This window comes from Solea solea, chromosome 1 (genome assembly GCF_958295425.1).
Source record: "Solea solea chromosome 1, fSolSol10.1, whole genome shotgun sequence".
Taxonomy (NCBI): Eukaryota; Metazoa; Chordata; class Actinopteri; order Pleuronectiformes; family Soleidae; genus Solea; species Solea solea.
This window is the reverse complement of record NC_081134.1, coordinates 10621814-10635620: the sequence shown is the minus strand read 5'-3', so window position 1 is coordinate 10635620 and position 13807 is coordinate 10621814. Positions and strand designations below refer to the sequence as shown.

Below are 13807 nucleotides of genomic sequence, written 5' to 3'. Positions count from 1 at the left end.
CGTTAAGGGCAGGCATTGTTCTTCATTTGTTTTTATTTTAAAGCTTTTTTGGGGGGGAATCTCAATTAACCTTTGACTACTGAGTAAAGTTAAGTCATATGGCCCTCACAGCATCATTGTGTAATTTTGCCCATGTTGTGTTACAGGGTCCACATACAGAAATGCAGAGGAAAACCAATGCAACACTTTAGTTTTCTCCTTTACATTCAAATGTTCACTGGGAGTCAAATACACCAATGTGTAGAAAACTGATAAGAGCAAAATGTGTAAAAGAAAAATAAAAAGAGAGAAAAAAGAAAAGAAAAGAAAAGAAAAAAAATAGAAAGATTAATGTGGAATATTGCACACACTAGAATTGAATCCCTGAACGGTATTTTAATCTGCATTTATATTGGAAGGTTTCCACAAGTTAAGCCCCCGAGAGCATCGCCCCGCGCTGAAAAACACAGCCATCGCCTTCGCAGCAAATCAGATGTAATCACAGAATCCCAAATACCAGGGAAAAGCACAAGAGCCACGACATGACAGAGAGCAAGAATGAGGCGGGGAGGGGGGAGGAGATTCTGAGCAACTGAATGGTGCAAATTGAGGGACTCTGGATGACAAGTGTGTCCTGTAGCATGGCGATGACAGATGGGACAAAAGACAAGCAGCGTACAAAGAGGAGCAGAGAGCTGGGAGTGACATGAAAGGACACTCGCTGTCATTAACAGATGCCATCTCTTATTTCTGCTCTTTCTTCACCACAGTCCACTGAGCTGTCTACATTAAGGATAATTGCATCAATAAATCTGCAGTTTTCAGAGTGTAATTGAATTTCATGCCAAAACATATAATTGTCGCCCACAAACATGACAATGACGGATTATTTGTTAACCCTGGGAAACATGTGGTATAACTATTTAAAGGCATTTTTTTAATCCAGCATTGTGCAAAAAAAAAAAAAAAGATTAAATGCTGATTAATGAACAACTGCTCAGGTCATGCTTTCTATTTAGAAACAAGAGACAGTTGTTAATATTCTTGAAAGGAGAAAGTGCCAGGACCGACCAGCTACCGCCACGACGTCCAAGCATCATTAAGGAGAGCAGCTAATCTTTACATTAGGCAGCAGTCAGACTCCATGTGGGACAGCAAACCCTCAATACCATCCACCAGAGACGTACAGCTCAGACATTCTTTTTCTGTCTGTCTTTGTTCCATAATTGTAAGTTTTATGCATAGTTGTAATGGAACAGATGGTGAACTAAACTTGCACAAATGGGTTTGGAAGTGTTCCAACTCAATTCCAACATGGGTGTCTGCAAACATCCTCAGCGTTCACGTACAACCCTCAAATTAGTGCACACCTGTCCTGTGTATTTATGGCTGTGAAAAGAATGTTTTTCTCTTTTCTGGTCCATCTGCAACCCCCTCCTTTACTCCTTGCCTCCCATCCTTCCTCCCATTTGTCCTCTTTCTCTTCCTCCTGTTCAATACCTCCATTCTCTTCCACTGAACCCTCTTTGACAGTTGTCCCTTTGTACATATATTGAGTAGTTTCTGCAGCACTTAGAGATGAAAAAGGTTAAGAGTGGAACTTGGAGACAGAACTTACCGGAGCCTAAATAAAGCAGCAGTGGCATCAGAGAAAAGATGATCTGCCGCCCAGCTTCACACAAAGCGAGACCCATCGTGGACCTGCAGAGAGAGAGAGAGAGACGACAAAAGAGAGAAAACATTTATTTAATTATATCCTTGTGAACATTTTTTTAATCTTTTTTTAATGAACTGCAAACAGTGCAAAACTGAGTTTGGCTTGGCGAAGTTCTCAGTGCCTCCATCTTTCAAATGCAAACATATTAGCACTTTGAAGACATTTTTCATCCACATTCATTTAATATGATGATGATGATGATGATCCTGTGCACACCGACAGTATTAATATGCATGCTTTCCCCTTGAAGACAAATAGGAACAGTAAGTAACACTAATTGATCCTTACACATGTCCCTTAACTTGAAGCCTTTACGATGTAATGTCACAAATTTCGCCGTGTTTGCGTGTAAACAAGAGACAACCTGTGAAGAGCTTTGGGAAAAATCCTTCCAGAAATGCAGTCCGTTTTCCTGAATGAACAGATGAAGAGCTGCTTGCTCCTGCGTGAGCGTGAAAAAAAAAAAAACTTTTCCACAGCTGTTTGGTTTGTCAAACCCCTTTGAAGCCAATTAGAGCATTTCAATCCACCCAACTGTGATATAAACAAAGTGAGCTACAAGCTGTAAAACAGAGATGTCACCTGGTGGGAATGAAATTTTACTGTGATACTGCCCTTTTCTAACTTTGTCATAAACACATGTTCGCTCATCTTAATGAGTTGTCCTCCAGCTCACCTTTGGCCACACCTCCAAAGTGTCCCTGTAAGCGAGGTTAGCCCGAGTTGCTAATGTTCCATTTATATTCCTGTTCACAGGCCATAGTCCATTTGTGACTCAACTTTACAAAAAACAGCGCATGATAATGCAATTAAGATGTAGCCTATGTCTGCATAATGAGACCTATAATGTGACCACACAATGTGACCACATGTCTCAACCCGATTATGGTTCATTGTGACATGACCTTATTCAAGGTAATTAGAAAACGCCGTACACAAGCACACGTCGCTGTCAGTCTAACAAATGGACCGACCTGAATTTCACCATGTTTTTTCTTATTCTTGGGGTGTGGGTTACAGTCAGGGGAGGTTGGAACTGTGGTGTATGCACAGAGCCCCCAACTGTGGTCTGACTGAAGGTAAACATGCAACACTAATTCAACTCATCATGGCATTTGTTAGTTAGTCCGACTTAGTAGTCCAGAAATTCAGTACATGTTTGCAGGCATTTCAAAGGTCCAATTTAAATCTGAATAACACAGTATTTGTTTTTTTTTGTACAGGTGCTGAGTGTGGTCCAAGAATTTATGACATCTAATGGTGAGATTGTAACAAACAGAAGACTGCTCTGTTCACCCCTAACTTTCCCGAGTCCATCAGGGGAACTATGGTGGCATGTTCTTTTTTATTTGCATAGCAAGCTCCAACTTCAAAATGTACAATGCCTAAGTACATATAAAAGGCTTTTTCCAATGCTACAAAAACAAATGCTTTTTCCAATGCTACAAAAAAGTATATTCAATGACTGTTTCTCATAAACTCTCATAAAAGTTAGAGGACCTTTAATATTGGAATATTGCTATCCATATACTTTAAACATCAGTTGCATGCACAGACAACAGGTAATGTATCAAATCCATTCATTGTTGGTCTAAATAACCTAGTAAATAAATAAAAAGTTAATTGGTGAGGACACTTTAAGACTAAGACACTGATTACTGATGCTTAGGCAAAACTACTCCTTCAGCAGATTGCAGCCAGGGAGCTAATACAGGTCACTGTTTGTGAGAGAAGCCATGACAGTGACAAAGTGACCTTTGGACCCATTTCCTATAAGAGATTGGAGGATACCCTATCAGCCGTTTTTTCCAATTACATTTTTCGTCCACGTTCCACTCTCCCACCTGAGTTACAGCTAACACTGTCACTAATACAAACACTAGTATCCAGCAATGATGGCATACGTAGCTCTACAAGGTTACCAGGCATCGTTACGAAGATCTCACGGTAAAACTGTATGAAAACTATGAGTCTGGATTAACTTTCAGCACACTGCAGTAACAGCATGATTCTGATGCATTCCTGCTGCACCACATAGAAGAAATTCTACCACACATTAGAGATGAGCTGCTGACTTTGCCAGAGCATTTTGGCTTGGGGCCCCGATGCTTCTCAGTTCGACGGAGAGACGCCGGAGAAGGAGCTTTATTGCCTTGCACGGGTATGAAATGGAGATGAAGAGGGGGATATGCCATTTGAAGTAAACACAGCTTTAAACTTTACAGTAATGCTGATTTGAAGGGGTTTTAAAGCAACCGTAATAACTCTGGTCTAAATTATTCATATACTTGTAGACAAAAATGGCTCTTTATACCTTCCTGAATTTACGGGAATTACCAACAGAGGCTTACAAGAAGACTGTATAAAGACAATAAAACAAATTAAGCAAATATTGGTCCAACTTCATAGATTTCCCTTAAAAAAAAAAAAACTATTCGAGGAAGTAAATGCCCTCTTTGCATTCACCAAGGTAAGAGTAACTCATGCCAACAGCATGCTCAGAGAGAGGATTATGCAACACCAACTCGAGCCTTTATAAATTACAAGGATAATGGCGGCTTTCTTCTCTGACCATGTGAAAGCTCAGTTAAATGTCCAGTGATATGAAAGTGGAGCGTGTGAGTCAAAGAATAATTAATAATAATAATTATAATAATTCCTCAAAAAGCATTTGGTATCACCTTAAACAACAATTGGTCGGGTGATTTTTAAGTGGTCCTCCGGCTGAAAGTACGAGGTGTTGTGGTGAGGGTGAGATCCCACTGTGCCACACACTTTGAGGCATCCCACCATAAAGGTGGGTTAGGACCCCATGACGGGCTGTGACAGATTGGGGTCGAGCCGTTGGACTCTTTGCATGTTGAGGGACTTGCATCATTGGTTGAGCTTGCTGGGAGGGTGACAAGAGATTTCTAAAGGTCTGGAGAGGGTCATGACATGGAGGAGTTTGCCCAGTCTTACGAACAGCGAGCATTAGAGAGTGCTGTGTGTGTGAGTGCCTGGGCCTGGCAGGGGCCTCAGCTACTACCACAGCAACAGAATTCAAAGTTCTGCTTATGGACATCTCTATGGTTGCAATATGCAAACTGTGTTTGCCATTCAAAGTTTTACCCGGGGGAATTTACAACATACAGCGCATTGACCATGCAGTCACACCAGCTGCATACTAACCACAAGCACTTTTTGTTAAGGATGAAGCATCAGATGTCGTAAACGCCTCCTTCTACAACGCCCCGCTTCACTTCCATAGGCACAGTTGTGTCTTGAGGAGAAAAGAGCCAGAAGTCTCTAAAATGCTTCAGTGGACATCAATGTGGACGTCCATCTGACACATTTCCGCGACGCCGCGTGAATGGGACGCATTCTTAGCGCTTTGTGAGAGCCAGGGAGCGCAGAGACAGAGATCCAAAGAGAGCTAATGCACGAGGTTGGCAGGCTTACATCACAGTTCAGCTCGAAGCTGTCAATCTGTTAAGGCTGGAAATCAACTGTGATCTGTGTGCCTCGTGATCAGCGTGACGTCTTGACCCAAATATTCTCCACGTCCGCACATGGGGAAAAATTTCCTTGATGAAAAGCCATGACAATATGTTAGCTATAATGATGTCCGACACAGCCCACTAAAACACACACAGAGCACCACAAGTACAAATACTACTGCCTGCATCTTTCTATTAAATATAAGATACAAAAAAGCATGATGACTAATGGTAAACCTGATATGAACGAAGAAAAAGTTTGTTAACAACTAAAATATTTTTCCATTACACCTTTCCATTGTGGTCCCTACATGGGCATTTGATGGCTACAGTGCATTATATGCTAAAGACAGCAATTTAGTAAAGGGTCAGCAAATGTAACTTAAACGTTTATTGTCAAAAGGGAATAAATAATGAACTGTGTTTGGATGCTAACTGTGGATAAACATATTTAGAAAGCAGCCAGAGGTCAGATTTACGTTTGCCAATATAATTTGCTTTTAGCCAATAAAGGAATTATGAATGAATATAGGAATTGTGTGTCTCAGATACAGAAAAAAAGAATGGAGTGGTGAATGTAAACTCTGATAAGCCCAAGATAAATGTCAGTCCTCAACAAGGCTTTTTGTAATAGACTATAAACCAGTTACAAAAAAAATGCAGTTACATAATTGTCTAAATGTCTTAGATATTTACAAGTAATATCTAATCTTTTTTTGAAATGCACATACAAATGTACAGATTATAAAATCTGTTATTCACAATGTTTTGGTCTTGGCTTTTTGGATGTGATTTATTTGTCACTTTTGTTTTCAAAGAAAAAGAAAAATGTTTCTGGTTAAGAACATTGTTCTTCCCCAATACGTGTGCGCTCAGGGAAATGCATTTCTCATTTCTTATTATTTTAATAGTGACCTTTTAGGAGAGCAACAGCATGATGACACGCAGAAACAGCAGCATTAAAGTCTAAAAATGGGAAGTAACTCAAGAGACGTGAGGATAAATCTTGACTATCAAACCTGGACCTGACAGGAGACGGTTCCTCTCTTAACCTTTGTCTTTAATCATGTTACATAAAACTATTACCTCCAGTGAGTCGTGTATAGTGAACACAGCAGAGTAGCGTCACCACATGAGTGACAGACAAAGTGGCGAGGAGGAGAGTGAAGTAAGAGGAAAGAAAAGAGGGTCAATTTATCAACGCCGTGACAACAAAACACTTCCATGATGAAATCGCTTCAGACTAGCTGCGTAGGAGGCTCTACATTTTCTTCATTTGCAGTTCGCTGGAAAAAGACCGCAGCCAGTCGATCTGCAAAAGATGCAGTGCTGAAATTTCTTACACAGAAGCCATTTTCATTCATGAATTGTAAAGATAGGACAAATAATCGTGTCGCACTTGAGACGTGGGGGCCATAAAAGTGACATTAAACCAACATGCATGGACACTAATTGCTTAAGAAATTAAAAGCAGAGAAAAGACATATTGCCGAGGGAGAGCGAAGTGAGCTGAATCATTGACTCACTTCCTGCACACAAAGACAGAGACAGACTTTGTGTTTATGTGTGGTGACTAATCACACTCGAGGCAACTGACGACTCATGCAGTTCTGGCCTGAGCTTCAGATGGCAAGAGGACTTTGGAAAGCTGCTGGTCCCAAAGATTCAAGATTACACACTCCATATTCTCACAGAGAAACCACTGATCTCACTGGGCACAGACACAGGGATTGTTATATAGCATGCTACGAGGCCAAGTTAAAATTTGGATGGACGCGTGTGCAGTGAAGCACAGAGAAGAGGATCCTTCAGATACAGGGAGGAGTAACTGTAAGTATAGCTTATAAATTCTAAAGTTGGCTTTTACAGTTTTCTTGTTCATTTCATGAATTATTCAGTACTGTACAGTGTACACGGGTGTCCAAGAGGAAATACTGATGTTTACATGTCATGCCATGTATTAAACATCCGTATATTGCAATAATTTGTTCACACCTGAGAGAAACTGACAGCTCTTACGACATCCGCCTGGGTCTAACCCTCGTGCTGAGGAGCTGCACTCATCAGATTATCTCCCATTTGCTCATTCTATCTCTCCACCTCTTCATCCTCAGCCTCTTTATGGCACTGACTTGTTTGTATTTTTATTGAGTATGAGGACTATAAGTCGGACAAAGAAATCAACAACATATGAGAGAGTACTGAAACATGGAAACCAGGCAACAACCACAGTGGAATCAATCAACTCTCATAGAGGGAGAGGCATCATAAAAGATTGATTAATTGATTTGTTACTTCTGTCGCCAAAACACTGCTGCGTCACTCTAGGTCCATATTCCAAATGCTCGCTGGCGTCTTGCAGTGTGATTTATTGGTGTAGCTGTCAGCCAATCAGAACATGGACGCAAATATACCAACACAGGCACGAGCAAAATAAGTTCCGCTTAAACAACACAGGGCTACGGAGACGGACGAAGCCTTTCATCCATACTCTGCATTTATTTTGTCCGTCTCTGTGCGCCAAGCAGGGGACCTTACGATGACAGATGAATAGGACCAATACCACCTGAAATCATGGGGGCAGTATAGAGTCAATAGTTTAATCAGTCAGGAAAACAATAAAAAAACATGCTGCCAGAGCTCGCTGGTTTATCCCTGCAGCCAGAAAACAGAAAAAGTGCCAGGCACTCGGCTGTGGTTTTATTCGAGGAGCTATCCGGCAAAGCAAGCTGTCAAAAGTCACGGCAGAAATATTGAAAATGCAGCTCGCCATTGATCGCTCTCATTGGCAACACCAACATCTAATATTCCCCATTTATGGGACGCCTTACATTTAGCGGTCTTACAACTCACCGCCACAAAATCCACTTGCATTTCAGTAAAACGGACGAAAGTGGAGTATAAACGGGCTTTTACTCAGCCCTGACAGACATTGTTCCGCTAACCTCTGATAGCCAACAAGCATCAGGTCCGCCTGCCGCCAAGCGCTACAGTGGGCGTATGTGTGAAACCAGCATTAAGCTTTGCTCTTCAGTCTGTCAGTGGTGACATAAAACACATCTCTCTGTGTGCGGCACAGGAAAGTCACCACAGACACAAAAACCAAACAGTGCTGCACTGATAAACTGAGAGAATTGAGTGATAGGGTGTTTTCAGCTTTCCGTGAACTTATTTGACAATGGTGTGAATGTAACTTAGATTTGTTTGCATTTAAAAGTTACTCACTGAGAACTTTGAGAAACATTCCATGTGTTTGTTTTACTTTCTTTTACAGAAATACACTGCAGATGATACACGCCACAGCCCAAGTAGAAAAAGTGATGTGTCATCTAAAAGTTGGGATTTGATGTGAATTCTTTCCCCAGGAATATGAAAATCTCCTTTAAACCCACTTTAATTAGGTTTTATCGTGTTCGCCACATGGAGGCACAACAAACACAGCACTGACATTTCATAAACCTCTGTGGTAAATAGAGGAGTGGCAGAAAATGTTTCGGGGGACATAAAGATTTCGAAGATCAATTTTTTCAATAAAAACCATGTTATTGGAATGTAAACAACATTGTTAGCAAAGCAGAAAGGCACAAAGTTTATTTATTGCATTATTAAACATGATTGCATATTGCATGTTTTCCTATTATTGTGCAGAACTAAATCCTTTTTATGTTACATGTAATGAACCAGTATTTTATTGTTGTTTTTAGTGCAGCTTTTAAGAAATCTGCTCCACTGGAACTACTCAAATGAATACATGTAAATGTGTGTTTGTTTAAGTAAACGTCATTATTGATGGGGATAATGATTTTAGGATCAGAGGTCAAACGTATGTATCGAGGGGCTGTCAGCATGCAGTTCAAGTGACCACTACACCAGCTGCGTCGAAGAGAACACAGAGTTCAAAGGTGAAGGTTCGGAGGTTGGCTCTTGGTAACAAAGCCAATAGAGGAACATTCATCTCCGTGGAGAGAATCTACTGCTCTACAAACACTCTTCTTCTTCTTGTTTGTCTTTGATGGATAAGAGAGCAACAGCATATTATCATCCACAGGATATAAGGATTTACACAAATATAGACACTGTGGGATTTCATCTTTGATCATACTTTTATACTGTCTTAGAAAATGAATAATCACCATGAAGTTAACTCCTGAGGAGTTAATGGCTAGTAAATTATGATCCTATTTAGAGGAAAATAGACAGAAAAGAATGGAAGTATCGTCCAATTGGTGCCTGTTTGCAGGTGACGTCTATGAATTTTTGGCTTCAAAAACTGTCTCTTGAATCTCGAGGCTTCACACGTGGGGTCCATTTTTATTTCCAATCTATGTTAACCTCTCAAACCTACACAGCAGCAGCTGATATAACTTTGGTGTTGCTTTAATGAGCTTCTTAAGACAAATATTTGTCGTCCACCAGTCTCCACTTAAAGGAGAAGAGCTTCACTGGACAAAGACAAAGAGAGGGACCTTTCTCTCTTTGTGTGGGTGAGCTGTTCAGCCATGGTCTCATCTACGCTTGAAATGATTGGCCTGGTGGGCTGCTTTAGTCCCGCCCAGGCTAAAGACTGCAGCTGATTGATGGATTGGTTTACACAATCCCTTTTGGGGTTTGGTGGCTGGGGACTCGAGGACAGAGAGAGTGAGAGAGAGCGAGAGATGCCGTTTGACATTACAAACAGATCCTTCAGCTGAAAACATGAACTGCTCTTTTACCATTTGACAAATGGTCAGATCATTGGAGTCTGAGATTTGAGAGCTGTCCAGTGCTGAAACCACGGACAGTTTTTGCTCCAGTCACTGTGAAGTCATTGTTAACCTATAAAACCTATAAAGCTTGTTCCCCTTCTGGCTGTAAACAAACAACAACGTTCAGAAGGGACATAAAATTCCCACTTTGGTTTACAGTCTAGTGCACACTTGAATGTGCTGTTTATGAATTACATTTAGAGCAAAAACTAAAACAAGGACTGCAGCAAAGAAGTCCAATCTCTTTACTGCACTGAACGACAACAAGGTCCTGATCCAAACAAAATCAACACATTTTCAGGGAAAATATAAAGCTATAAGCTCTCTCATAAAGCTCTCGCTTATTGTGATCATACCTAGGCCCCTATTAGCGAGGAATGCTGCTGATTTGCATTTATATTGTATCCTTTGGTTTGCTATTAGCACTGTGTGAACCAGAATATGCTCCATAATGACCCAAATGTCACATTAGAATGGTCACTTTCATGCCACAGAGACCAATAGCAAAGCCATGACTGATAAATACCTTTGGCTTCTCCTGAAAACACAGCATCAGCAAGGCTCTCAGTGCACATTCATACGAGTGAACTGGAGAGAAGAAGGCACAGTTGAGACCCGGAGACCGGTTTTGTTAATAACTCAAACCATTCATTGATCATCAAAAGACTTTCTAATTAGCTTACTGTCAATCAGTAAATAGGCTCATCTTCATACTCGGTGAATATGCAGATCAATATTCTTCTTTTATTGGTCTGAGTTTTGAAAATGAAAAAAAAGAAACAATGGAAAACTAGAATTGCTGCTTCCTCCAAACAGACCTCTAAAGATATCCAGTGATAAAGAAAGAACAAAAGCTTCTCAAAGTGAGATGACATTTGGGTTGAATAATAATTATTTCTGTTGAGTGACTCGTTCTTTATATATATATATATATATATATATATATATATATATATATATATATATATATATATATTCTTTCCAGCTCTACAAGTATTTTCATCCACATTTCCCATCTTGCACTGAGTGACTCCTGGAAATGCGGTCAGCGCAGTCAGGATCAACAATGCCGAGGCTGACTGAGTGCAACATGTGCAAATGAACTGAGCCTCTACACTGTTTTAGAATCAGAGCTCGTCACAACTCGTTCTCCGATTCCTCTGCCTCAGAAAGTGCAGTCATCTGCTTACACACAAGCAGACACACAACCAAATACTCAACCCTAACCTATACCCACTTCTACACCTTAGCCTAAAACCAAGTCTTAACCCACAAACATCCCTTTAGTTAGGACCAGCCAAAATGTCTTCACAAAGAAAGGCTTGAATTGTGTCCTCACAGCCTGTTTCAGACGTGCACACGCATGCACACACACACACTCAACAGAATGAAAAATGCATGCCGTAAACTTTCAGTCGCTCCTCGTCGCCTCATTCCTCACCATCCTCCTCGCTCCTCACCCCACAAGCACAACTTCTCCCCTTTTCTCACACACACACACACCCCCTCTGCTCCTCAACTCCAGGCTGTTTGTAATGTGCCGTTGCCTAGTTAACCTTGTCCTGCTTTATGGCACTGACACACAGCTGGTGGTGGATTCTCTAACAAGGCCAAAGAAGAGAAAAGAAGCAAAGCCTTGAACTCCTCTGGAGTGGAGCAGTGAATAGAACCAGAACGGGGCTTCACTCGGCAACAGGGGTTCTCATATTCTCAGACAATACAGCTCGTTTGTCAAGGTGACCCAAGCTGCTCTCCTCCTTCAGTGTGTCGGTACATGCCAGGGATTGTTTACAGAGCAGGCAGTCGTCAACACAACCATGTCAGAGTTCTTTTCACCTGCTCGGTGCCAGGAAAACACTCTTTTTAATTACCCTCATTTTCTACTTATTCTGTCAAGACTAAAGCAAAGTTAGTACAGTGAAGCACAGAGACACGAGGTGCTGTCGTGCACAGAATTTAATGTCATGGCCAGGTGACACTCCTGAATGAGGCTTCGTTGGCAGATATTCAAAGCATGTTTGGTCACCAGATGATGATTTCCATAATAGATCTGACAAACACCTGTTCAAGCCTTCACATCTCTACAATTACACCAGTGAGCAGAAGGCAGCATCCTCCTCCCTGTCATTGTCTTTACATTGATTATTATAGTGTTTATATAGCTGTAAATGGGGGATGTGTGCGTTTGAGTGTGTGAATCACAAAGTTCCTGTGACGTAAAGAAGATGTAAAGGACACCCTCACAAGGTTACTTTGTGATTTGTGAGGGGATGATTTATACATACTTCCCCACATGGCTCGTAAACATAGACCAATATTAAAAGCGTTGACCTTGTAAATAATTAAAGATTTCCCAAACGAGTGAAGCTGAGGCTGCGGTGAGGAATGCAGTGATTGCTAAACACTTATTACTTGCACTTACGCATAGAATTAGACAACAACTCTGACATGTCTTTGATATGATTTTTTTTTTTTCTCCATGCTTCACAAAAAAGTGCGTTTTAACCAAGAAACTGAAAACACAGCAACAAGAAGACATATGACACACTGACCAGATATTTGTTTAGTTTTTCACAGCATGCATGAAAATAAAACATTTGTTCCTCCACTCTTTACCTGATCTGACAGCACGAGGTGCCCTCCTAATGGTGCAATCCTCTGGAATGTGAGCGGCAGATTTTCGCTTCAGTGCAGGTGCTCTCTCTGTCTAAAGCTCCCAGAGGATGCAGCGAGAGAGAGAGAGAGAGAGGGGAGAGAGAGAGAGACTGCACACGATGGAACAAGCGTGAAACAGCACTTTGCAGAGGAGGAAGAAAGAGACACAGACCCGGCTGTGTGTGCGCACCAGAGCTCCGCGTCCTGGAGTTCACACTCTTCCCTTCCCCGGTGCGTTATCCTCTCCTCAGTGAGCATCAGCAGCAGCCTCTGCGCCGTTCATCCTCCTCACACACTGGCATCGCAATAGATGCGCACACACGCTCTCTCTCTCTCAATCACACACACACACACACACCAAGGTGCTCCCTCCCTCCCCCCTCCTTCTCCTCCTCCTCTTCGCCAGCAGCTATACGCTGAGGGAGAGAAGCACAGTCGGTTTGAACAAAGAGGCAAGCGGTGACAGGCAGACGGCCCCTTTCAAAGAGGAGGGTGGTGGTGTGTGGATGAGAGGGGGGGAGGGTTAGGGGTGAAGAAAAAAACGTGAGAGAGGCTGGAGGGATGGGGGTGCACCTCATATGACCATAATCCGATTCCTGCATAAACCTCAAAAGGTTGATCCGGGTGTCTATCAATTAAATTAGAATCTACATCAGATTATCCAAGGACAGTCTGACCATCAGATTATACTACACACACACACACACACACACAGTCAAACATCATGACAATTTACAGACACAGTACACATCACACTGCATCTTAGTATGTGCAGGAATATACAGCATGTTGGACTGATGCTGAGCAGACACAACTGATGCTGCTGCTGCTGCTGCCGCCAAATGGTCAATAGAATATAAATAAAGAGCGGGGGGAGACGTGTTTCCTGCTCGTGGCAGATCTCAGACCTGAACTCTTGTGACCCACACAGTGGCTGATCTCACCGCGGGAAGGTTCATGATAAAGTGAAGAAGAACACCTGACTCCTCTTTGTTATTCATCATATTGTAGGTCTGTGGTCTGCTGAATTATGCATCCTCCCTTTGAGGTAAGAGGTACTTTCAGAATCTTAATAGAGCCACACATCATGACAATGAAGATGAATCTGAATTGATGAATCCGATGAGTCTATTTCTGCAGGTAGAACACCTTGAGCAAAACAAACTTTAGTCCACGTCCACGATATTCCGCTTTTTGCAAACTTCACTTTAACTTTGCTTTAACCTAACGGA

The 13807-nt window shown here is 41.7% G+C and overlaps 1 protein-coding gene across 1 annotated transcript in view; it reads right to left on the bottom strand.

The window, feature by feature from the left end:
• LOC131466605 (neurocan core protein-like) overlaps nt 1-12947 on the bottom strand; it is a 44812-nt gene extending 31865 nt beyond the window's left edge. Inside the window, exons 1-2 of the mRNA XM_058639978.1 lie at nt 12537-12947; nt 1598-1680 (exon numbers count right to left, since the gene is read on the bottom strand). Of these exons, the coding sequence (XP_058495961.1) occupies nt 1598-1673 (76 nt within the window). The 5' untranslated portion in view covers nt 1674-1680; nt 12537-12947. The remainder of the gene's footprint in view (nt 1-1597; nt 1681-12536) is intronic.
• Nucleotides 12948-13807: the final 860 nt, after the last annotated feature.